The sequence below is a fragment of the Haliotis rufescens genome, unplaced genomic scaffold (assembly GCF_023055435.1).
Source record: "Haliotis rufescens isolate VD_foot unplaced genomic scaffold, xgHalRufe1.0.p SCAF_6, whole genome shotgun sequence".
NCBI classification, from domain to species: Eukaryota; Metazoa; Mollusca; class Gastropoda; order Lepetellida; family Haliotidae; genus Haliotis; species Haliotis rufescens.
Window position 1 is genome coordinate 59,224,919 of NW_025964334.1, and position 27,025 is coordinate 59,251,943.

Sequence of the window (27,025 nt, forward strand, 5' to 3'; positions counted from 1 at the left end):
CTACAAAATGTTTACACCCTTCAAGAAGATTCACCACAAATGTTCATTTACCATTTTGTTTAACTTGATGTGTGCCTAAGACAGCGTTCGAAATACCTGCCTGCCCGACCGTCCGAGACTGGTTGATTTCAACTCGGGCTGCCCGGGATTTTCAAATCCCCCTGCCCGACGGTCGGGTTATATTTCATAGGTGAAAATATTCTAAATATTTCCCGATGATAAGCATTGATTCACATGTAAAGATGAATGATAAAATGTAACCAAAAAGAAACCCCGTTAGCTTTTAGACAACCTAACATTTAGCGATGCGCTTATGCTACAAGCAATCAGTTTTCATGTTTTTAATTAAATTATCCCGAGAAACATATGATTATAGTGGGCAGGCAGGTTTTGGTCAGGGCTGGCAAGTATTTCAGCTAGCCAGTCCTGTGGTCTGGCTGAAATTTTTGGGAGTTTCATACCCTTCCTAAGACCTGTGATATGTTTCAGGAATGAAGGTCACTTTTTCTACATGTGTTACATATACCCAGGGCGTACTTCACCCTGGGCATAGCTCATTATTGGAACATGAGCAGGTTCATCCCGATTCAACTAACTTTATATTTGTTGAAAACAATTCATAACAAGTCAAAATACCTCTGCAATTGAGAATGTTGCAAGTTCTGATGTCAGAGTCAGTGCTGGATCCAGAGCAAAATGCTTGACCCGCTACCTGGTTACATGTTCTGGTTCGAGTGACAGTTCGTGTGATGCTGAGACCACATGTGGGACAACCTGGATTACTCCATTGTCCCCAGTTGTTCCAGGAAGCTAAAACACAACATTCACATGACCAGACTACACAACACAAAACGCAAAACAAAAAACATGACGAAAACATCAAATACAAAATGGCCCTGGAAGAGAGGAACCAGTATCGCTCCCTTTGGTCTTATTACTATAATACAAATGAACACGCAACCATAAGCACATCAACATATAGGGCGCATGTCTTACATACTCGTAAAGCAATTTCAATCGTACCTTGATTAACCCAGATTGCTCTGTTCGTATCATATCGTAAAACGTACCTGTACACAATGGTATTGAACACGTATCGAATCTGGAATCACTGCCTGACCCGATACAGTTGTCATAAGTTGTCAAAAGTTTGTTGCATACTCTGTTCCTGAACACCTGTCTTTGCGTACCGACTGGTCCACAGGTAGGACAGTTGGGCGTGACCCAGGAGGCCCACGCTGCCCACGTTCCTGAAATAACCAGCGTTTGTTACCCTCTGTGTCGTCATCAACTGCACACAATACTATATCACTGCCAGAAGTAGTGGGATTTTGTATGCACCTACTTCATGAATGAGTACCGAACTGTCCCTAAGCCAAAGAATATCCACACTTCGAAATTGTTCCCATTTGTAATCTATCAATGTCTTAGTTTAGTTTAGATTGTTAAATGACACTCACATGATATCATATTTTACGCAGATGGTCATTGGAATTTTTGGATAGTGTTTCATTCTAAATACTTTTGAGACACGGGACTTTGGTATGAGTTAAGAAATGAAAGACACTTTACTTAGCCATGGATCATTTTTGTGTAACCTTATATAGGAATATGTGAATGTTCATTCCAATTTGATTAATGTAACTGACATATTTGTTGCAAACAGTTGACAACAAAGTCAACATACCTCTGCAATTGGGAATGCTGCAAGTTCTGATGTCAGAGTCAGTGCTGGATCCAGAGCAAAATGCTTGACCCGCTACCTGGTTACATGTTCTGGTTCGAGTGACAGTTCGTGTGATGCTGAGACCACATGTAGGACAACCTGGATTACTCCATTGTCCCCAGTTGTTCCAGGAAGCTAAAACACAACATTCACATGACAACACTACAGAACAACGAACACAAGTATTAACACAAAACAACAGAAGATGTTACCAGTTTACATCGTTGGCTAAGACAAACACATCAAAAGTACAACACGTGGGTAAAATGTAAGGACGTGTAACACAAATACAAACGAACACAAAGCTGCAAGCACACGAACATGAAAAGATCATGAAATGACTGACACGTGAAACAAAGTCAGTCGTAGAGGTAAATGTGTATGTACACGTCCGTACATGTCAACCTAAGACGTACCTGTACACACTGGTATTGAACACGTATCGAATCTCGAATCACTGCCTGACCCGATACAGTTGTCATAAGTTGTCAAAACTTTGTTGCATACTCTGTTCCTGAACACCTGTCTTTGTGTACCGACTGGTCCACAGGTAGGACAGTTGGGTGTGGCCCAGGAGGCCCACGCTGCCCATGTTCCTGAAATAACCAGCGTTTGTTACCCTCCGTGAGGTCATCAACTGCAAACAGCACTTTATCACTGCCAGAAGCAGTGGAATTTTGCATCCACCTACTACATGCTTTAGTACCGAACTTTCCCAAACCCAAAGAATATCCACACTTCGAAATTGTTTCCATTTGTAATGTATTACTATCAATAAATTAGTTTCAATGTCAAAAGCGACTTTTCTTGAGGGTACAAAGTATTTTCAACTCTCATTCTCTTAATTCAAATGAAAGCTTATCATTAGAGTGACAAGGTGGATACACACATGTTCTTGTCCCTGCCCTACGAATGTTTGAATTTTGAGAACTAAACCCTGGATGGATATCGACATTGTTTATCTTTAATATACATTTAAACGAATCGGTTTTCCTTGTGATTTGCTTTCTGTCCCCAACATGTACTTAAATTGAGAGAAGGTTAAAACTTCATAAGTCCGAAGAGTGACATTCTAGCTACACATGGTGTCAGTATAACCCACTCGAACCGAACATGGGTTTGTATACAAACAATAAGTGGAATCTGATGATTTTCCATCAAAGTAACCACGCACAAACATGTTGTATCATGTTTTAAAATGCAGTTTTAGCATCAATGTTTTGGTTGCGATTGAACTGTTAAATGACACTCACACAATATCGTATTTTACGCAGATGATCATTGGAATTTTCGGATAGTGTTTGGTTCTAAGGACTTCTAAAACGCGGGACTTCAGTATGTTTTAAGGTAAGTGAGTGAGTATGGTTTTACGCCGCTTTTAGCAATATTTCAGTTATATCACGACGGGGGACGCCAGGAATTGGCTCAACACATTGTACCTATGTCGGGAATCGAACCCGGGTCTGCGGCGTGACGAGCGAACGCTTTAACCACTAATATACCAGACCGCCCCTGTATGTTTTGAGGAATGGAGGACACCTTGCTTTGCTATGGATCATGTATATATAACTTTATGAAGGAATATGTGCAGACTCAATTGAATTCAATAACTGTAAGTACCTCTGCAATTTGGAATGCTGCAAGTTCTGATGACAGAGTCAGTGCTGGATCCAGAGCAAAATGCTTGACCCGCTACCTGGTTACATGTTCTGGTTCGAGTGACAGTTCGTGTGATGCTGAGACCACATGTAGGACAACCTGGATTACTCCATTGTCCCCAGTTGTTCCAGGAAGCTAAAACACAACATTCACATGACAACACTACAGAACAACGAACTTAAGGACAAACTCAAAACAACAGAAGATGTTACCAGTTTACAACGTTGGCTAAGACAAACACATCAAAAGTACAACACGTGGGTAAAATGTAAGGACGTGTAACACAAATACAAACGAACACAAAGCTGCAAGCACACGAACATGAAAAGATCATGAAATGACTGACACGTGAAACAAAGTCAGTCGTAGAGGTAAATGTGTATGTACACGTCCGTACATGTCAACCTAAGACGTACCTGTACACACTGGTATTGAACACGTATCGAATCTCGAATCACTGCCTGACCCGATACAGTTGTCATAAGTTGTCAAAACTTTGTTGCATACTCTGTTCCTGGTGACCTGTCTTTGTGTACCGACTGGTCCACAGGTAGGACAGTTGGGCGTGGCCCAGGAGCCCCACGCTGCCCACGTTCCTGAAATAACCAGTGTGTGTTACCCTCTGTGTCGTCATCAACTGCACACAATACTGTATCACTTCCAGAAGTAGTGGGATTTTGTATCCACCTACTTCATGACTGAGTACCGAACGGTCCCTAAGCCAAAGAATATCCACTCTTCGAAATTGTTCCCATTTGTAATGTTTTACTATAATTAAATTAATTTCAAATAGTCAAAGGCGACTTGATTTATAGGCACAATGTGTTTTAAACTCTCATTCTCTCAATAAAACAGACAGCTAATCATTAGAGTGACAAGGTGGATACACACATGTTCCTGTACCTGCCCTACAAATGTTCGAATTGTGAGGAGAAAACCTTAGATGGATATCAACATTTGTTTATCTTTTATATACATTTAATCGTATTGGTTTTCCTTGTGATTTGCTTTCTGTCCCCAACATGTACTTAAATTGAGAGAAGGTTAAAACTTCATAAGTCCGAAGAGTGGCATTCTAGCTACACATGGTGTCAGTATAACCCACTCGAACCGAACATGGGTTTGTATACAAACAATAAGTGGAATCTGATGATTTTCCATCAAAGTAACCACGCACAAACATGTTGTATCATGTTTTAAAATGCAGTTTTAGCATCAATGTTTTAGTTGCGATTGAACTGTTGAATGACACTCACACAATATCGTATTTTACGCAGATGATCATTGGAATTTTCGGATAGTGTTTAATTCTAGTGACTTCTAAGACGCGGGACTTCAGTATGTTTTAAGGTAAGTGAGTGAGTATGGTCTGACGCCGCTTTTAGCAATATTTCAGCTATATCACGACGGGGGACACTATAAATAGGCTCAACACATTGTACCTATGTCGGGAATCGAACCCGGGTCTGCGGCGTGACGAGCGAACGCTTTAACCACTAATATACCAGACCGCCCCTGTATGTTTTCTGGAATGGAGGACACCTTACTTTGCTATGGATCATGTATATATATAACTTTATGAAGGAATATGTGCAGACTCATTCGAATTCAATTACTGTAAGTACCTCTGCAATTTGGAATGCTGCAAGTTCTGATGTCAGAATCAGTGCTGGATCCAGAGCAAAATGCTTGACCCGCTACCTGGTTACATGTTCTGGTTCGAGTGACAGTTCGTGTGATGCTGAGACCACATGTGGGACAACCTGGATTACTCCATTGTCCCCAGTTGTTCCAGGAAGCTAAAACACAACATTCACATGACAACACTACACAAACACGAACACAAGTACAAACACAAAACAACAGAAGATGTTACCAGTTTACAACGTTGGCTCAGACAAACTCTTCAAAAGTACAACACGTGGGTAAAATGTAAGGACGTGTAACACAAGTACAAACGAACACAAAGCTGCAAGCACACGAACATGAAAAGATCATGAAATGACTGACACGTGAAACAAAGTCAGTGGTAGAGCAAATTTTGTATGTACACGTCCGTCTATGTCAACCTAAGACGTACCTGTACACAATGGTATTGAACACGTATCGAATCTGGAATCGCTGCCTGACCCGATACAGTCGGCGTAACTTGTCAAAACTTTGTTGCATACTCTGTTCCTGGTGACCTGTCTTTGTGTACCGACTGGTCCACAGGTAGGACAGTTGGGCGTGGCCCAGGAGGCCCACGCTGCCCACGTTCCTGAAATAACCAGCGTTTGTTACCCATCAACATCTACATAGATTTATACAGCATAACGCCCCTTACGAAGTACATCCAAACATGCAATCTGTTAGTGTTAATAATTTCTTTTTCAACGGTCATGTGTGACAATGTTGTCACAGAGTGTCCGGACGTAAACTCTGCTAGTTCAAGTAAAACAGATTAAGCAGCACAACCAGGTCGAAAAAACACATTCCTGTACCCTGACAATGCTCAAACCAATGAAATACCATTTGCATAGAAACTATGCTTTGTACATGATGAACTAACAACAACATGTCGTACATGTCGTATCGCATTATGTTTTCGAAAATATTAGTTCTTCACTATCAATGATATAGTTGAATATGGAACATGGAACAAGATGAACATGGAACATGTCGGTGTACTTGCATTGACGATAAATCAATAACAAGGTCAAATACCTATGCAATTAGGGATGTTGCAAGTCCTAACTTCGGTGCCAAAGCTGGACCCAGAGCAAAATGTTTGACCCGAAAGCTGGTTACATGTTCTGGTTCGAGAGGCAGTTCGTGTGATACTTAAACCACACGTAGGGCATCCAGGGTCAACCCACGAGCCCCAGGTGTTCCAGGTGGCTACAACACAACATTCACATGACCAGACTACACAACACAACATCAACACTGCTATTGGAGCTGCAACACAACTAAATGGATTACATATAACAGAACACAAAAAGAACTAGTATGGTTACATGGTGTTCTTAGGTGAAATTACGATAAGAAATAATGTGCTAATGAGATGGAGATTTATTCATCATCTAAAAAGACCCTAGATGAAAACTATTTCTGTATTTGACAGTTGTCTGTGGCAGTGATCACTACCAGAGAACCGATTGTGTGGGAACTGTATTTCCATTACAATTGGCGTCGCTTGGATTTGTCTAAAAGCAGCTTCGGGCTACGATGGAGCACAAGCAGGAACAGTATTGACCATACTAACCATTGATCACTAAGCAACCAAATACAGTGCTCTGTGAATACACAAATACGACAACAATGTATGAGGTTTCGTCGTGAAAATATATTCATGTCTGAACTAACAGTTTAACTTATTCTAACATATTTGTTTGGCCTGTGGTTGCATGGCAATGTATGAGGTTATGTTCTGTTGACTACCTTGGCACGCGGAAATCTGGCACACAGCTGTTCTGGTTTCAATTGTTGTTCCCGGACAATCGGTGTCGGCTGTGTTGGTCTTAAAGCAGGTTCGCGTTCGAGTCTGTTGGGTGGTAACATTGGTCCCACAACTGGAACAGTTGCCAACTGACCAGGCTGTCCATGCGGTCCATGTCCCAACTGAAACAGGGTTTAATACGGAACTCCTTTCTTGTCACACGGATCATTTCTTTGCTTCAAACTATCAGTATATGTCACATTCACCCTAACTAAAAGAAACGTCAGTATGCTCCTTCATTCTTGTCACCCTTGGCATATCATTGCTCGATATTATACCAATTTTATTTTTAACTCTCATCTAATCTTTAACCCGACTGAGGCCATGTACTAATACACAGTTAGCTAGGTTTGGTGTTTCTCGTTACACGCGAAACTTATACACAGATGCCCTTTCAGACTTTACCTATACCCGACACACAGAACGACAACCCGGTGGGGCTCCGCGTTAGAGGTTGTCTCCACAAATCAGAATTAGTTTTTCGACGAGCCGCTTTCGTATAGACGAAAAACAGTGCAGATAGAAGGTTGGCAGCTGCGACTGAATGGTTTTGGGGAAGTGGTTGGGGGTTAGAGTTTGCGTAGGCGAGAATAAAAGCGACAAATGTATGACATACAATTCTGTAAACGTTTGACGATAACAACTTTGATGACACCTACGCGAACCCGCAACATTTGTTGCACTTTATCAACTATTTGTAGTCACATCTAAATGCAAATAAAAGCAACAAAGACAAAATTAAAAGAAATTATTAAAACAATGACATATTCCTACTATATTCAACATCAACAGATTCCCAATGTTGTTCTCACCTCTACACGTGGCAACGTTGCATGTGTCTGTTTTAGTTTCTGTGGTTGAACCAGGGCAGTCTGCGTATGTTGTTATCGCCTTGTTACATGTTCTGACCCTCGTGAAGGTCCCAGTGTTGGTTTGACCGGACGGACTGCAGGTGGGACAGCCTGTGACCACCCAGTTGGCCCACTGAGTCCAAACCCCTACAATAGAGAGATAACACGATACACTCGGGACGGTCTGTGAACAGCCAGCTAGTCCACTGAGTCCAAACCCCACAATAGAGAGATAACACGATACACACGGGACGGTCTGTGAACAGCCAGCTAGGCCACTGAGTCCAAACCCCTACAATAGAGAGATAACACGATACACACAGGACGGTCTGTGAACAGCCAGCTAGTCCACTGAGTCCAAACCCCACAATAGAGAGATAACACGATACACACAGGACGGTCTGTGAACAGCCAGCTAGTCCACTGAGTCCAAACCCCTACAATAGAGAGATAACACGATACACACGGGACGGTCTGTGAACAGCCAGCTAGGCCACTGAGTCCAAACCCCACAATAGAGAGATAACATAGGATGGCCTGTGAACACTCAGCTAGTTGACAGAGTCCAACCACCAATAGAGAGATAACATGATACAGACAGGATGGTCAGCTCGTCGACTGTCTAACCACCAACACTACAGAGATACCAAGGTACAGACAGAATGGTTTGTGAACTGCAAGCTCGTTCACTGTGTCGAACCACCAACAACAGACTGATAACGTGGCACATTGTGCGAGGATGGTCTTGGCTGTTCTCTCCAACGTTCAGAAAACAAAGAATAGACTACAATACAGAAATTATTTTAGTCGGGACACGCACTGCATTATTTCAAGGACTGGCACATGTTTATTTTGTTGGTTCACACATTGTACAACAATATGCAACAGGACTAATGCGCCATTTCCTTGTGGGTACAGGTATTAATATCTCCGTTGCCACAAAGTAAGCGTAGTCCAAGCAGCTTCACGAATCTACCCTAGCAAATCTCTGCTGAGAAACAAGTCGGTGCCCAAATGGTAGCTCCCATCGTCAGTGACAGTTGAGGTTTCACTCGAACCCTCTCTTTCTATAGGATAAACTCTCTAGTTCTTCAGTTAGACACACTGCTAAGGAATATAAACAGATAAATCATGTTTTACAACTTCTGGGATGGGGATATCAGTATTTACAGAGAAAAAAACCATTAATGTAGATGGGTGAAAATACCACAAAAAACGTGACTTGTTGCAAATTTAAGAAAGCATGTTGCAACTCTTTGCAATTAATAAATTTGTAAATACTGTCAAATGAATTATACACTCATAATTGTGTGGTGGACCACGACCCTATACTTGTTTTTAGGTCCTGATGTGCGGGGTTCCACATAACAGTTCTACAAGTGAGTCATATTATATTTCTTATGTTGAGTGAATACCAACACTGAGGACTTTCAGGACTTTCTTATATCGTGATAAGTAACAAAATTGTGTAATCGTCTACAGTTATATTTCTCACCGATATCAGTGGTAGTTAAACGTTGGCAGGTTTTTTTTCTCCCCTAAACCACATGAAGATCACTCTTCAAGCAGAAAGAAAGTAGAAGTTAGGAGATATTTGACATTCGTGTGACTTGATTTCTCAAAATATTGAATAATCAAACCTATGCAATTGGGAATGGTGCAAGTCCTAACTTCGGTGCCAAAGCTGGACCCAGAGCAAGACTGTTGACCCGCCAGCTGGTTACATGTTCGGGTTCGAATTGCAGTTCGTGTGATGCTGAGACCACACGTAGGGCATCCAGGGTCCACCCATGATCCCCAGGTGTTCCAGGTAGCTGCAACACAACAACATGCAACACATTTAATAGGGGCTACAGCTCCAACTCAACTAATCTAATAGCGGCTAAAACACGACATGGACACATCTAAGAGAAACCGCTGTTTACATAACACCTACATTGTGAGCTTTGCTAGTAATTTCACAAGAACAGGCATTTACTTAAGTTCAATGGCAATGAAATCGGTTTATAGTTGGAATTGTACAATAGACTTCTTATGAATATGGAAAAGGGTTTAGTCGCTTTTGTTTGCAAGAGTCGGAAATAAATCACTCACTGTTCAATCAATGAACCCGTTTTGTTGTAACGAAACAAGACTGACAATCCAATGTCAGACACTGAAGATCAGGAGACTTATCGTATTGATGTACAGAGGGATCTTAAACTGAATATTGTACCTGTACATATTGGAATTGAACAGGCATCGACTCGAGACTGTGTGTTTAGTCCTGGGCAATCAGCATCAGTCGGTTGCGCTTTAGTGCAAATTCTTGATCGCGAGACAGATCTTTGGGTCCCCGATGGTCCACAGGATGGGCAGTTGGGCTGAGTCCAGCTTGTCCACGTGCCCCAGGTACCTATAAATATTGTATGTTAACTGCTTGCTTAAGGTTGTGATTATTCGAATTCCACATCAGGATGGTTATAATCAGTTCTAAATGTGTCTTTTTTGTCTCTAAAGTGTATGCAGCCAAACAATGAGGTATTTCAAAACATTTTCTCATGTCTAAATAAATTTAGAAAATTGTGTTGTAATTATTCGCTTCCAGTTTTATATTTCACCTAAACCAAAGACAGATTTGAAACAGAAAAAAGAAGGAAATATGAGAGAGAATTTACATTCGTGTGACTTGGTTTGACAAAAAAGTTGAATAATCAAACCTATGCAATTGGGAATGGTGCAAGTCCTAACTTCGGTGCCAAAGCTGGACCCAGAGCAAAACGTTTGACCCGAAAGCTGGTTACATGTTCTGGTTCGAGAGGCAGTTCGTGTGATACTTAGACCACACGTAGGGCATCCAGGGTCAACCCACGAGCCCCAGGTGTTCCAGGTGGCTACAAGACAACATTCACATGACCAGACTACACAACACAAGCACAAACGCAGATCAATACAAATGTTATTACTTTAGAACATTGTCTCTGACAAATACATCAACACAACACAACACAACGCCACTAATATACACCGCAACAACTTCCAACAACATTGCCTGAAACAAATACATAAACAAACATCAACTCCTGGTCGTATTACTACTATACAAACACACAACCACATGCACACGAACATGAAAAGATCATGAAATGACTGACACGTGAAACAAAGTCAGTGGTAGAGGAAAATGTGTATGTACACGTCCGTCTATATCAACCTAAGACGTACCTGTACACAATGGTATTGAACACGTATCCGATCTGGAATCACTGCCTGACCCGATACAGTTGTCATAAGTTGTCAAAAGTTTGTTGCATATTCTGTTCCTGGTGACCTGTCTTTGTGTACCGACTGGTCCACAGGTAGGACAGTTGGGCGTGGCCCAGGAGGCCCACGCTGCCCACGTTCCTGAAATTACCAGCGTTTGTTACCCTCCGTGAGGTCATCAACTGCAAACAGTACTACACCACTGCCAGGGGAATGAATATTGTATCCACCTACTACATGACTGAGTACCGAACTTTCCCAAAGCCAAAGAATATCCACATTTCGAAATTGTTCTCATTTGTAATGTATTACTATCAATAAATTAGTTTCAAATAGTCAAAAGGGACTTTTCTCACAATGTATTTTCAACACTCATTCTCTTAATTCAAATGAAAGCTTATCATTAGAGTGATGAGGTGGATACACACATGTTCTTGTCCCTGCCCTACAAATGTTCGAATTGTGAGGACAAAACCCTGGATGGATATCAAACATTTGTTTATCTTTTATATACATTAAAACGTATTGGTTTTCCTGGTGATTTTCTTTCTGTCCCCAACATGTTCTTAGATTAATAGACGGTTAAAACTCCGATGAGTTACAGTCTAGTTACACATGATGTCAGTATATCCCACTCGAATTAAAAATTATTCTGTATACAAACGCTAAGTGGTATCTGATAATTTTACATCAAGGTCGCCATGCACAAACATGTTGTATTATGCTTTAAAATGCATTTTCAGTATCAATGGCTTAGTTTAGTTGGGATTGTTAAATGACACTCACATGATATCGTATTTTACGCAGATGATCATTGGAATTTTTGGATCGTGTTTCATTCTAAATACTTTTGAGACACGGGACTTTGGTATGTGTTAAGAAATGAAGGACACTTTACTTAGCCATGGACCATTTTTGTGTAACTCTTTATAGGAATATGTGAATGTTCATTCCAATTTGATTAATGTAGCTGACATATTTGTTGCAAACAGCTAAAAACGAAGTCAACATACCTCTGCAATTGAGAATGTTGCAAGTTCTGATGTCAGAATCAGTGCTGGATCCAGAGCAAAATGCTTGACCCGCTACCTGGTTACATGTTCTGGTTCGAGTGACAGTTCGTGTGATGCTGAGACCACATGTAGGACAACCTGGATTACTCCATTGTCCCCAGTTGTTCCAGGAAGCTAAAACACAACATTCACATGACAACACTACACAAACACAAACACAAGTACAAACACAAAACAACAGAAGATGTTACCAGTTTACAACGTTGGCTCAGACAAACACGTCAAAAGTACAACACGTGGGTAAAATGTAAGGACGTGTAACACAAATACAAACGAACACAAAGCTGCAAGCACACGAACATGAAAAGATCATGAAATGACTGACACGTGAAACAAAGTTAGTTGTAGAGTAAAATGTGTATGTACACGTCCGTCTATATCAACCTAAGACGTACCTGTACACAATGGTATTGAACACGTATCCGATCTGGAATCACTGCCTGACCCGATACAGTTGTCATAAGTTGTCAAAAGTTTGTTGCATATTCTGTTCCTGGTGACCTGTCTTTGTGTACCGACTGGTCCACAGGTAGGACAGTTGGGCGTGGCCCAGGAGGCCCACGCTGCCCACGTTCCTGAAATTACCAGCGTTTGTTACCCTCCGTGAGGTCATCAACTGCAAACAGTACTACACCACTGCCAGGGGAATGAATATTGTATCCACCTACTACATGACTGAGTACCGAACTTTCCCAAAGCCAAAGAATATCCACATTTCGAAATTGTTCTCATTTGTAATGTATTACTATCAATAAATTAGTTTCAAATAGTCAAAAGGGACTTTTCTCACAATGTATTTTCAACACTCATTCTCTTAATTCAAATGAAAGCTTATCATTAGAGTGATGAGGTGGATACACACATGTTCTTGTCCCTGCCCTACAAATGTTCGAATTGTGAGGACAAAACCCTGGATGGATATCAAACATTTGTTTATCTTTTATATACATTAAAACGTATTGGTTTTCCTGGTGATTTTCTTTCTGTCCCCAACATGTTCTTAGATTAATAGACGGTTAAAACTCCGATGAGTTACAGTCTAGTTACACATGATGTCAGTATATCCCACTCGAATTAAAAATTATTCTGTATACAAACGCTAAGTGGTATCTGATAATTTTACATCAAGGTCGCCATGCACAAACATGTTGTATTATGCTTTAAAATGCATTTTCAGTATCAATGGCTTAGTTTAGTTGGGATTGTTAAATGACACTCACATGATATCGTATTTTACGCAGATGATCATTGGAATTTTTGGATCGTGTTTCATTCTAAATACTTTTGAGACACGGGACTTTGGTATGTGTTAAGAAATGAAGGACACTTTACTTAGCCATGGATCATTTTTGTGTAACTCTATATAGGAATATGTGAATGTTCATTCCAATGTGATTAATGTAGCTGACATATTTGTTGCAAACAGCTAAAAACGAAGTCAACATACCTCTGCAATTGAGAATGTTGCAAGTTCTGATGTCAGAATCAGTGCTGGATCCAGAGCAAAATGCTTGACCCGCTACCTGGTTACATGTTCTGGTTCGAGTGACAGTTCGTGTGATGCTGAGACCACATGTAGGACAACCTGGATTACTCCATTGTCCCCAGTTGTTCCAGGAAGCTAAAACACAACATTCACATGACAACACTACACAAACACAAACACAAGTACAAACACAAAACAACAGAAGATGTTACCAGTTTACAACGTTGGCTCAGACAAACACGTCAAAAGTACAACACGTGGGTAAAATGTAAGGACGTGTAACACAAATACAAACGAACACAAAGCTGCAAGCACACGAACATGAAAAAATCACGCAATGACTGACACGTTAAACAAAGTCAGTCGTAGAGTAAAATGTGTATGTACACGTCCGTACATGTCAACCTAAGACGTACCTGTACATAATAGTATTGAACACGTATCCAATCTTGTATCACTGCCTGACCCAAAACAGTCGTCATAAGTTGTCAAAACTTTGTTGCATACTCTGTTTCTGGTGACCTGTCTTTGTGTACCGACTGGTCCACAGGTAGGACAGTTGGGCGTGGCCCAGGAAGCCCAGGCTGCCCACGTTCCTGAAATAACCAGTGTGTGTTACCCTCCGTGAGGTCATCAACTGCAAACAGTACTATATCACTGCCAGAAGTAGTGGGATTTCGTATCCACCTACTACATGACTAGTACCCCCACTTTCCCAAAGCCAAAGAATATCCACACTTCGAAATTGTTCCCATTTGTAATGTTCTACTATCAATACATTCGTTTCAAATAGTCAAAACTTGATTTGAAGGCACAATGTGTTTTAAACTCACTTTGTCTAATTCAAATGACCGTTAATCACTAGAGTGACAAGGTGGATACACACATGTTCTTGTCCCTGCCCTACAAATGTTCGAATTGTGAGGACAAAACCCTGGATGGATATCAAACATTTGTTTATCTCTTATATACATTTAGATGTATTGGTTTCCCTTGTGATTTGCTTTCTGTCCCCAACATGTACTTAAATTGAGAGACGGTTAAAACTTCATAAGTCCGATGAGTTACAGTTTAGTTACACATGGTGTCAGTTTTACCCACACGAATTGAAAGGTATTCTGTATACAAACGATATGTGGTATCTGATGATTTTACATCAACATCACCATGCACAAACATGTTGTATTATGCTTTAAAAAGCTTGTTCAGTATCAATGTCTTACTTTAGTTTGGATTGTTAAATGACACTCAAATGATATCGTAGTGTCCGTAGATGATCAGTGAAATGTTCGGATAATGTTCGATTCTAAGGACATCTAAGAGGCTTGACTTCGGTATGTTTTAAGAAATGGGGGACACCCTACTTTGCTATGGATCATGTATGTATAACTTTATGAAAGAATATGTGCAGGCTCATTCCAATTTAGTTAATGTAAGTACCTCTGCAATTGAGAATGTTGCAAGTTCTGATGTCAGAGTCAGTGCTGGATCCAGAGCAAAATGCTTGACCCGCTACCTGGTTACATGTTCTGGTTCGAGTGACAGTTCGTGTGATGCTGAGACCACATGTAGGACAACCTGGATTACTCCATTGTCCCCAGTTGTTCCAGGAAGCTAAAACACAACATTCACATGACAACACTACAAAAACACAAACACAAACACAAGTACAAACACAAAACAACAGAGGATGTTGCCAGTTTACAACGTTGGCTCAGACAAACACGTCAAAAGTACAACACGTGGGTAAAATGTAAGAACGTGTAACACAAATACAAACGAACACAAAGCAGCAAGTACACGAACATGAAAAGATCACGCAATGACTGACACGTTAAAAAAAGACAGTGGTAGAGGAAAATGTGTATGAACACGTCCGTCTATATCAACCTAAGACGTACCTGTACATAATGGTATTGAACACGTATCGAATCTCGAATCGCTGCCTGACCCGATACAGTTGTCATAAGTTGTCAAAACTTTGTTGCATACTCTGTTTCTGGTGACCTGTCTTTGTGTACCGACTGGTCCACAGGCAGGACAGTTGGGCGTGGCCCAGGAGGCCCACGCTGCCCACGTTCCTGAAATAACCAGCGTTTTGTTACCCTCTGTGTCGCCATCAACTGCACATAATCACTGTCAGAAGTAGTGGGATTTTGTATCCACCCACCACATGACTGAGTACCGGACTGTCCCAAAGCCAAAGAATATCCACCCTTCGAAATTGTTCCCATTTTTAATGTTTTACTATCAATAAATTCATTTCAAATTGTCAAAAGCAACTTGATTTGAAGGCACAATGTGTTTTAAACTCTCATTTTCCTAATTCAAATGACAGCTAATCATTAGAGTGACAAGGTGGATTTACACATGTTTTTGTACCTGCCCTACAAATGTTCGAATTGTGAGGACAAAACCCTGGATGGATATCAAACATTTGTTTATCTTCTGTCCCCAACATGAACTTAAATTGAGAGAAGGTTAAAACTTCATAAGTCCGATGAGTTACAGTTTAGTTACACATGGTGTCAGTTTTACCCACACGAATTGAAAGGTATTCTATATACAAACGATATGTGGTATCTGATAATTTTACATCAACGTCACCATGCACAAACATGTTGTATTATGCTTTAAAAAGCTTGTTCAGTATCAATGTCTTACTTCAGATTGTTAAAATGACACTCAAATGATATCGTATTTGACGTAGATGATCATTGAAATTTTCGGATAATGTTCAATTCTAAGGACATCTAAGAGGCTTGACTTCGGTATGTTTTAAGAAATGGGGGACACCCTACTTTGCTATGGATCATGTATGTATAACTTTATGAAAGAATATGTGCAGGCTCATTCCAATTTAGTTAATGTAAGTACCTCTGCAATTGAGAATGTTGCAAGTTCTGATGTCAGAGTCAGTGCTGGATCCAGAGCAAAATGCTTGACCTGCTACCTGGTTACATGTTCTGGTTCGAGTGACAGTTCGTGTGATGCTGAGACCACATGTAGGACAACCTGGATTACTCCATTGTCCCCAGTTGTTCCAGGAAGCTAAAACACAACATTCACATGACAACACTACACAAACACAAACACAAGTACAAACACAAAACAACAGAAGATGTTGCCAGTTTACAACGTTGGCTCAGACAAACTCGTCAAAAGTACAACACGTGGGTAAAATGTAAGGACGTGTAACACAAATACAAACGAACACAAAGCTGCAAGCACACGAACATGAAAAGATTATGAAATGACTGACACGTTAAACAAAGTCTGTGGGAGAGGAAAATGTGTATGTACACATCCGTACATGTCAACCTAAGACGTACCTGTACACACTGGTATTGAACACGTATCGAATCTCGAATCGCTGCCTGACCCGATACAGTTGTCATAAGTTGTCAAAACTTTGTTGCATATTCTGTTCCTGAAGACCTGTCTTTGTGTACCGACTGGTCCACAGGTAGGACAGTTGGGCGTGGCCCAGGAGGCCCACGCTGCCCACGTTCCTGAAATAACCAACGTTTGTTACCCTCCGTGTCGTCATCAACTGCAAACAGTACTATATCACTGCCAGAAGTAGTGGGATTTCGTATCCATCTACTACATGACTAGTACCCCCACTTTCCCAAAGCCAAAGAATATCCACACTTCGAAATTGTTTCCATTTGTAATGTATTACTATCAGTGAATTCATTTCAAATAGTCAAAAGCAACTTGATTTGAAGGCACAATGTGTTTTAAACACTCATTTTCTTAATTCAAATGACAGCTAATCTTTAGAGTGAAAAGGTGGATTTACACATGTTCCTGTACCTGCCCTACAAATGTTCGAATTGTGAGGACAAAACCCTGGATGGATATCAACATTTGTTTATCTCTTTAGACATTTAAACGTATTGGTTTCCCTTGTGATTTACTTTCTGCCCCCAACATGTACTTAAATTGAGAGAAGTTTAAACTTCATAAATCCGATGAGTTACAGTCTAGTTACACATGGTGTCAGTATGACCCCAGAATTGAAAGGTATTCTGTACATAAACGATATGTGGTATCTGATGATTTTACATCAACATCACCATGCACAAACATGTGTTTAAAAAGCATGTTCAGTACCAATGTCTTGTTTTAGTTTGGATTGTTAAATGACACTCAAATGATATCGTATTTTACGTAGATGATCATTGAAATGTTCGGATAATGTTCAATTCTAAGGACATCTAAGAGGCTTGACTTCGGTATGTTTTACGAAATGGGGGACTCCCTACTTTGCTATGGATCATGTATGTATGACTTTATGAAAGAATATGTGCAGGCTCATTCCAAATTAATTAATGTAAGTACCTCTGCAATTGGGAATGCTGCAAGTTCTGATGTCAGAGTCAGTGCTGGATCCAGAGCAAAATGCTTGACCTGCTACCTGGTTACATGTTCTGGTTCGAGTGACAGTTCGTGTGATGCTGAGACCACATGTAGGACAACCTGGATTACTCCATTGTCCCCAGTTGTTCCAGGTAGCTAAAACACAACATTCACATGAGCAGACTGCACCAGTACAAACACAAATACTAACACAAACAGAAACCAACTGAAATAATACCCCTTTAAAGCGTCCTCAAAATAATTCTAGTACTTCGGCTTCGTAAGTTTATTCAAAGTTTCAGATCGACGACAATCTTGTGGTAAGAATGTTGTATGGAAAGGATCTAAATTTATGCTGGAAAATTATCCCCGTTTTTAGCACCGGTACAGAAACGCCACTTTGAAAAAATATAGAAATATTGAAATCCTCACAGCAACCATGTCTTCTTCTACCCTAAAACTTCTAAACTGTCACCAAAAAAAAAACATGGCGAGAAGCTAACAGACTGACGCTCCAAGTAGATGTCATGTTTTGCTTGTTTGTTTGTTGTTTAACGCAGCACTCAGCAAAACTCCAGCGGTCTGTAAATACCTGTAATCGAGTGTGGAGCAGACAATCCAGCGACTGACATCATGAGCATCGATCCCGTTAGTCGCCTCTTACGACAAGCATATAGGTCATGTCTTGATAAAGAAATGATGACACGTCTATGAATCTAAAATTCAGACGATCAGTATTCTGTGATGTGTCCCTGATGCATGATTTAACGAACCACAAGTTTACAGATTTTCTGTAACATTTGTCGCCATCATTGTCATCATTTGAATTCATTTAGAAATGTCAAAGGCTGGGTTTTTTTCAAAACGACTGTAGCCAAATCTTGTTCTGTCATGTTCAGATCGGTTTGGAGTGGGCGAACGAAGTTGTGGTTTCGAAACTGAATGAAATTCATGTTTCCCTACTTTAAGCCTCAATTGTTTGTTAAGCCATGCTTGAATTTTGTCACAATACAACATACCTGACCGCACATCTGTCTCAAGTTTACTTTTTGAAATCAAAATTATTAAGGGCAGTCTATAGTAAAATCATACACAACACAATTTAGAAGAACATTTACCTTGACATGGGATGAGGGTACAGGTAAATACTCTGTTGTCTACAGCATTTCCGGGACAGTCCAGGTCTGTTGGGGAGGCTTTCACACAGTCTCGGGTTCTCTGCTGGTTGATGTTAGGGTTGGATCCGCACAGCGGACATCCCGGGGTCCATACACTCCACAATCCCCACTGGCCAAAGGCTGCTGTAGGTACGGCAGATAGGGGTATATCAGATTACATAGAAACATTTATACCACACATAGGTGATGGTTGTATGTGGAAGACAGAGGGTGTTTGACACATGTCTTCTCCGATGTGACATTGGTATTGGTCGAATGAACATTAACATTTCATATAATATTCCAGGGATATCGGGGACGATGGACATTTAATGCATATATTATTTCTAAATAATTAATAAAACAGTGAGTGAGTGAGTATGGTTTTAGGCCGCTTTTAGCAATATTCCAGCAATATCACGGCGGGGGACACCAGAAATGGGCTTCACACATTGTACCCATGTCGGGAATCGAACCCGGGTCTTCGGCGTGACGAGCCAACGCTTTAACCACTAGGCTACCCGACCGCCCAATTACTAAAACAACATCAAATGACGGCGAGCTATAGACGCCTTCCCGTTATCAGCCTCAGAGAGTAATTGGTGAGTGAGTGAGTTTGATTTTACGCCGCTTTTAGCAATATTTCAGCAATATCACGGCGGGGGACACCAGAAATGGGCTTCACACATGTACCCATGTCGAGAATCGAACTCGGGTGTTCGGTGTAACGAGCGAACGCTTTAACCACCAGGCTACCCGACCGCCCCTCACGAGTAATGGACATGACATGTGATGCATTGGGATAATATTGACGCTCGGATTTGTAGTTTTTCATTTGATAGGTCTACGAGTTAAAGAAAGTGACAGCATACATTCAACGTCCTTCACATATAAACAGTTGCATTATGAAAGTTACGATGTGTGACGTCTGCGGTCACAATAACATAAAACGTCAAAGCCAGGGAACAACCAGTCTCGATTATCCGCAGAAACGGATTGCATTTGGCGTAAAAGAGCAATAGCGTGGTGACAATTATAGGAAGGGATCACTGAAACTCAGTGATGACACCAGGTGTTCGACAATAGGAAAGGTGTAGTAAACATGTGTGTACGGTTAACACGAAATCCGAGGAAAGGAGTGAGTCAATAGGTGGGCAAGTAAGGTACCACATAAGCACTAAACACATAGAATGTCAAAATTGATCATGTGTGTACAACAGTTAAGTGAGTGAGTGAGTATGTTTTACGCCGCTTTTAGCAATATTCCAGCAATATCACGGCGGGGGACACCAGAAGTGGGCTTCACACATTGTGCCCATGTCGGGAATCGAACCCGGGTCTGCGGCGTGACGAGCGAACGCTTTAACCACTAGGCTACCCGACCGCCCCCTACAACAGTTAAGCCTGACACACAGATCAAGTGAGGCATTTGTACGTGGGCAGTAAAACTATATGATCAAACTGCGTTGATGGGTTGTTCTCAGTGATTATTTCATGTATGCGTACATTACTGTAAACGCATCTAATTTTGGATGTAAATATATAATTTATTTGGATTGTGCAAAACTATCTCAGATTAGTGCAAATTTTAGACAGTTACACAGAATTGCGACATTTGCAACAAGATGACTGTGTGGGTGGGTTGTGAATATAATAACGTGACGGTAAATGTTAAGCAGGACAATAAACATGAATCTGCACAATACAATCGAGAAATACAACAGCGAAGACAGAATCAGAAGGACAATCAACTTAGTAAACTGCGGAACTCAATAGGTGCTGTTGGTGGCATAAGCTGTTTGACTCTTAACAACATGTAGTAGCCTATAGTTTAGGGCAACCAGCTAGCATCAGCTGTTTGACTCTTCACAAGAGGTAGCCTATAGTTTAGGGCAACCAGCTAGCATCAGCTGTTTGACTCTTCACAAGAGGTAGCCTATAGTTTAGGGCAACCAGCTGGCATCAGCTGTTTGACTCTTCACAAGAGGTAGCCTTTAGTTTAGGGCAACCAGCTAGCATCAGCTGTTTGACTCTTCGCAACAGGAAGCCTACAGCTTGCATATGGCTAACATTTATTTTACAGGGCAAAACTATTTTAGATGATTACATATGCAAGATGTCAACGCTTTAACCACTAGCTTATCCGACCTCACTAACAAGCACTGTGTGCAACACATAAATATATGTAAACTGGAATACAATAACTTCCCTTTCAAAAGTAATTAGTAAATTCCAGAACATTAACTGGTTTTTGAAATACATAAAACACATACATTAAAAATGTCTTTAAAGTAATTTTCTGAAGATCCGGGGTAGAATAGGCCTTCAGAAACCCATGCTTGCCGTAAAAAGCGACAATGCTTGTCGTAAGAGGCGACTAATGGGATCTGGTGGTCAGACTCGCTGACTTGGTTGATGCATGTTAGGATCGATGCTCATAATGTCAATTACTGGATTATCTAGTCGGTTATTTACCGCCGTCATATAGCTGGAATATTGCCATTCGGCGTTAAACAACAACTAACTAAATAATCAAACAAACAAACTTCAAGTAAATTTCACGGTAAGCCTTTGTTAAAATTTAATGTTTTGAAGACCTTTGAGGAAGAACGTTATGTATTTTCAGCTTTGCTGGTGTTATTGAGTATTTGACGCCGGATATTTAATTTTTAACCTACTTGATACCAGTCATGTAATAAGAAATACAATCACCGCTCTCATTAATTCAAACATATCACCTATTATATCCTAATATTCGTATATATTCACCTCAAACAGCTACCAAGGTCGAAACGTTCATACAGGGAACAGCATATCGGCGACACGGAGGTAATATTACTTACGCTTAAAGCCTTAAAGGCAATATATTATCCTGAAAAAGATTTAGACTTGTTGGTTAGTAGGATGCATGTACGACATTGGTAAATCTTGTCGGGGGCTTAATGTGCCACGTGCGTCTACCTACACACTGATGACAGATAGAACAGACAGTAACCTGTACAGACGTCTGTGTTACATGCAACTTGGAAGGTTTCACTGGAGGAACCAGCGCACGAGTTCGTGGGGTCTTCGCATGTTCTGGTGCGGGTGATTGTGAGCAACCCTCCTCCACAGGAGGCGGAACATTCCGTCCGGCTCTCTACCCAATCCAACCATCGGAATGCTGGGGTTTAATAATAACATGTTACTTGTCAACCTACCCAATCCAACCACTGGAACGCTAGAGTTTAATAATAATATATTACTTGTCAACCTACCAAATCCAACCACTGGAACGCTAGGGTTTAATAATAACATATTACTTGTCAACCTACCCAATCCAACCATCGGAACGCTATGGTTGAATAATAACATCGTGGAAAGATAAAATCATTTTTATCAAAAGTAAAGTTGTATATTTCTGGACCTCCAATCCTTTATCTATCCAGCAATACCTTACTCTATGTTCATGGAGTATTCGTCATTCTATTTGTCCGGGTGCAAGTTTGGGAACTACTTGTGATGTGAACACGTGTATAACAGAACATGCAAACTAGCGTCACTAGACGTACTACTGGAGGTACAGGTAAACGTATTGATGAAGAGAAAAACTCAAAAAGGATTCACTTCTAACAAAAGATTATGTCATTGTTTTAATCCCATACATTGTTTTTTTGTAAAAACAAATAATTATTGGTTTTCAAACATGTACTCAAGATACTTCTTCGATAGTGTACATTGATATAAACTGACAATATCTCCCTTCACCATCGATTCAACAATTGCTATCGAATTAACACTAGACGTGCGTGCGTGCGTGCGTGTGTGTGTACATGTATATGTGTGTGATGTGTTTGGTGTATGTATGTGTGTGCGTGTGTGTGTGTTGAGTCCATGAAGTACAATACCTGTCCTAAAACGTATGACGTACGGCACTTGGGAAAAACAAACATCACGTTCACAAATAATAATAATAATAATAATTGCTTTCCCCAAGTGATAAACGTTCACTGAAAAGCGGACATATCTTACCAGGATATTGTAAGATCGTTACTGATGGAATGCTTTTATACACAAAGGAAGTGACATACTAGGCACGGCCTCTAAACTCTACACAAAGCGGTCGTTCACTTACTGGGACAACCCTGTGTGTTGCAGACTTCATTCCGAACATCTCTGCTGCTTCCGGGGCAGGTGTTGGTGAAGGCCGTGCTGTTGCATCTCCTCACGTACGTCCGCTGCTGTGTTCCTCCTCCGCAGCTCCTGGTGCACGGTGTACCAACTAAAGGCTGGGAGATCCATTCAGACCATACTGCAACTACGATTAGAGATGGGACAAGGCTAAGAGTTGACAATCAGGAACAAGGTGGTATTAAATAGTTCCTGTTTCTTCATTCAAAATGTCACTAAGAAGAAGAAACTGGTTAAGTGTGAGATATAGATGTGGCCTCATGTTAACATTAGTACGTTCCGCCTGTAGTTAACTCCTGCATGTAAAATGACACTGTCTACGCATGGGGCAAATGTTCCCATTACATAGGGTTAAGTACCAGCGTCAGAACCATTTCTATGATTATGTAAAATCTCTGCTTAAAGCAGTGTATGATGCATAATAGTTCATACCAATTTCATAAAAGCGACAAAATCGTTCTATGTGTTTTTGAATTATTATCAAATACTGATGACAGGTGTTCGCGAAAAGATGAGCATATCCTCCCCAACACCCGTCACAAACACATGCAAAGACAAGTCAATACCTCCGCTGCACTGGTTGGAGATGTTGGTGAGTTGTGAAGCAAGTTGTGCGAAGTCTGACACAAGCACCACCATGTCCGGAGATGAGGCCAGATTGCGCAGCTCCTGTTGGTCGATGAGATCCCCCACGCCCACGGCCATCACCTGCACATCCTTGTTCTTCAGGGTGGTTGCTGCCGCGGCTGTTTGGGTGCGATCGTCTGATGCTCCATCCGTAATGATGATGACAACTTTGGCTGCGTCTCTGTTGTTGGCAGTGAACAGTGTGTCGATTCGATTCAGGGCTAAATGTGTGTTGGTAACGCCGTTTGGATACTGAAGACCTGCCACTGATTGACTAAGGAGAGAACTGTCGGCTGTTAGATCTAACTCCCCTCGGAGAATTGTACTGTACAGCACGTAGCCCATACGGAGATCAGTTGTGCGTGTGAACATTTCCTCGATGAATGACACCAGTGCTGGCAGAAGGTCGAACTCAAAGGGGTCGGGGTTGATGCTGTTTGATCCGTCAATAGCGAGGAAGATATCGAGGCTTCCTTGACATACTGGTTAGAAAGACATATACTATTTACTTCACAAACCCCAATATGATATAAATAGATGCATATAGATTTTGATTCTGATTAGCTCGTGTATTCACTTATGTTGTTTTCATTGTGTATACTGTTTGAGTAATACTTAAAACATATTTGTACATGATGTAGAGACATTTGATGTATGACACCCTGCTGATTCAAATATGCTTGAAGTAAAACCTATTTTTCCGTTATTCCACAAACCCACAGTTATCCACAGTTACCACAGAGGCCCACACATACCAACATTTACCCACAATCACCAACATTTACCCACAATTACAAACATTTACCAACAATTACTTGCAGTTACCAACAGTTACCCACAGTTACCAACAGTTACTCGTAGTTACTAAAGGTTACCTATGGTTATTGCTTGGGACGTTGACAATTTCATACTACCCACTCAAATGTGATCTTATCCACTCAAATGTGATCTTATCCAACTACGTGTGATCTTATCACCTCAAATGTGATGTTATCCACCCAAATGTGATCTTATCCACCAAAATGTGATACTATCAACTAGAATGTGATCTTATCCACCTACGTGTGATCTTATCCAACTACGTGTGATCTTATCACCTCAAATGTGATGTTATCCACCCAAACGTGATACTATCAGCTAAAATGTGATCTTATCCACCCAAATGTGATACTGTCAACTAGAATGTGATCTTATCCACCCAAATGTGATCTTATCCTCCCAAATGTGATCTTATCCACCCAAATATGATACTATCAACTAGAATGTGATCTTATCCACCCAAATGTGATCTTATCCACCCAAATGTGATCTTATCCATCCAAATGTGATCTTATCCATCCAAATGTGATTCTATGCTTGATAACGGTGTAAGAACCTGCACCCAAACGTCGCTCGTTATTGTAAATCTGTTCATTCATTAATCTTATCCTTACTCAAATGTGATCTTACTCACTCAAATATCATCTTATCAACCAAAATATGACACTGTCCACCCCAATGGTATGTTTATCCACGTGACTGTCAATTCGAATGAATGGTTTTACTGCCTCTCTGCACGTTTTTATTCTGGTAATGTTAAAGCAAGAAATTTACATACCTGCTATTGGTGTGTCTGCAACAACAACAAATACAAATTAATAAAATATAAACAATCTTCAAAGTCAAAATAGCAAAAAGTTATTACAAATACATGACACTGCCACAACAAGAAATAAACATTTTAGAAATATAACAACCTTCCAAATCAAGATAGCAAAGAGTGACATGACACTGATACCCTGAAGAAGTGGATGCTCAAGCACTTACTTCGTGGCACGACTGTGACTGTGGCCAAAGTGGTCACTCCTCCTACAGAGAGGGTGTACTGGCCAGCATCACCCAGCTGCGAGTTGGTCACTCTGAGGGTTTGGTCTGTGCCAGTGCCTGTGATGGAGAACCTGCCGTTGCTGTTGACCACAACACCGCCCTTGGTCCATCTGGCCCCAGGAATATTGGCTTCGCGAAACACAGCCGTCAGGCTGAAGGTGTCTCCCACTGTCACTTGAATATTGATTAACCGTTGCAGCACTGGAATCAGATTTCAATGTACAGTATGAACCTTGATTCAATGTCACTGAGCTCAAAAATGAAACATGTTACAAAGATGATATTTGGTTTTGTTTGTTTGTTGTTTAATGTCGCACTAAGCTATATGATTGCGTTCTGGAAGTAATAGAGACTGAACCAGACAATCCAGTGATTGATATCATGTGCATCGTCTACGCAGTTGAGATACGATGACATGCATCAACCACGTCAGCGAGCCTGATCACCCGACCCTGGTAGTTCCCCTTACAAGCATGGGTTGCTGAAGCCCAATTTTAACCCGGATCTTCACGGCTCCTCCTGAGAAAAACGTTACAACCGTGAGAACGTTAGTGTTAGGGTTTCAATGACATGGCCGCACAATCCAGGCGTTTCTGTGCTGTTTTCATTTATCTGATACTATTGCGCTAAGAAACGTGGCAATTCGACGGCATTCAGATGGAATTGACAAAATGATTAAGAAATATGTTTAAGCAATATGAACACTTTGATGTGTCGGTGTGAACAAAGATACGTTGTTCTTATAACGTCATAGAAATAGTTACAAAATACAATAAAAGCTGATATTATTTGAATGTTGAAAATAGTATATCCCACAACAGATTACAACTTATCAGCAAACTCATTGAAGATGAGAATGTGTTTATTAAGCAGTGGAAAATAACAGTGTCCCAGAAATAGAGACAGTATATATGTTGGTACACACAGGTACAAGGCGCCGTGTTGCAGTTTTCTGTGGTAGTGTGGGACGTGGGGCCAGAACATGTTCCACTCTGGCAGGTGCGGGTCCTGAAGACAGTCTGGGTGCCGCCGTTACAAGGAGCCGAACAGGCCGATCTGCTGACCTCAGTCCAGGTTGTGAACACTCCTGGTCATATCAAGAGTTGTAGTGTTACAAGCTTCATGCAACATATTGACTTAATCGTAACAATATTCGTATCTACCCTCGTGACGGACACTATGGGCGGACACTATAAGTATTGATGAGCTATGTCTGAATTTTGTTCTTTTAAATATAGTTAAAAAGCACTTTCCGTGTTAAATGTAATCGCTTCAGGAATACCTCTGCGGTTTTGCCAACGCCTAATTAAATTAACTTGTT

General features: G+C 40.9%; 1 protein-coding gene across 12 annotated transcripts in view; it reads right to left on the reverse strand.

Annotated features, from left to right (window-relative positions):
- LOC124143196 (SCO-spondin-like) overlaps positions 1 to 27,025 on the reverse strand; it is a 66,921-nt gene that overhangs the window by 14,993 nt on the left and 24,903 nt on the right. For 2 of the 12 annotated variants that reach the window (XM_048386163.1, XM_048386164.1), the window contains exons 9-39: positions 26,630 to 26,791; positions 25,645 to 25,905; positions 25,436 to 25,450; positions 23,778 to 24,320; positions 23,156 to 23,338; positions 22,037 to 22,204; positions 19,003 to 19,185; positions 17,867 to 18,040; positions 16,852 to 17,031; positions 16,397 to 16,570; positions 15,421 to 15,600; positions 14,960 to 15,133; positions 13,936 to 14,115; positions 13,481 to 13,654; positions 12,429 to 12,608; positions 11,974 to 12,147; positions 10,922 to 11,101; positions 10,417 to 10,590; positions 9,933 to 10,112; positions 9,358 to 9,531; positions 7,679 to 7,864; positions 6,809 to 6,988; positions 6,092 to 6,265; positions 5,466 to 5,645; positions 5,011 to 5,184; positions 3,802 to 3,981; positions 3,347 to 3,520; positions 2,143 to 2,322; positions 1,688 to 1,861; positions 1,071 to 1,250; positions 637 to 810 (exon numbers count right to left, since the gene is read on the reverse strand). In XM_048386163.1, coding sequence (XP_048242120.1) covers positions 637 to 810; positions 1,071 to 1,250; positions 1,688 to 1,861; positions 2,143 to 2,322; positions 3,347 to 3,520; positions 3,802 to 3,981; positions 5,011 to 5,184; positions 5,466 to 5,645; positions 6,092 to 6,265; positions 6,809 to 6,988; positions 7,679 to 7,864; positions 9,358 to 9,531; positions 9,933 to 10,112; positions 10,417 to 10,590; positions 10,922 to 11,101; positions 11,974 to 12,147; positions 12,429 to 12,608; positions 13,481 to 13,654; positions 13,936 to 14,115; positions 14,960 to 15,133; positions 15,421 to 15,600; positions 16,397 to 16,570; positions 16,852 to 17,031; positions 17,867 to 18,040; positions 19,003 to 19,185; positions 22,037 to 22,204; positions 23,156 to 23,338; positions 23,778 to 24,320; positions 25,436 to 25,450; positions 25,645 to 25,905; positions 26,630 to 26,791 — 5,769 coding nt within the window. Of the gene's footprint in view, positions 1 to 636; positions 811 to 1,070; positions 1,251 to 1,687; positions 1,862 to 2,142; positions 2,323 to 3,346; positions 3,521 to 3,801; positions 3,982 to 5,010; positions 5,185 to 5,465; positions 5,646 to 6,091; positions 6,266 to 6,808; positions 6,989 to 7,678; positions 7,865 to 9,357; positions 9,532 to 9,932; positions 10,113 to 10,416; positions 10,591 to 10,921; positions 11,102 to 11,973; positions 12,148 to 12,428; positions 12,609 to 13,480; positions 13,655 to 13,935; positions 14,116 to 14,959; positions 15,134 to 15,420; positions 15,601 to 16,396; positions 16,571 to 16,851; positions 17,032 to 17,866; positions 18,041 to 19,002; positions 19,186 to 22,036; positions 22,205 to 23,155; positions 23,339 to 23,777; positions 24,321 to 25,435; positions 25,451 to 25,644; positions 25,906 to 26,629; positions 26,794 to 27,025 lie in introns of all 12 variants that reach the window. The other 10 variants (XM_048386165.1, XM_048386167.1, XM_048386166.1 and 7 more) reach the window with 10 other exon arrangements.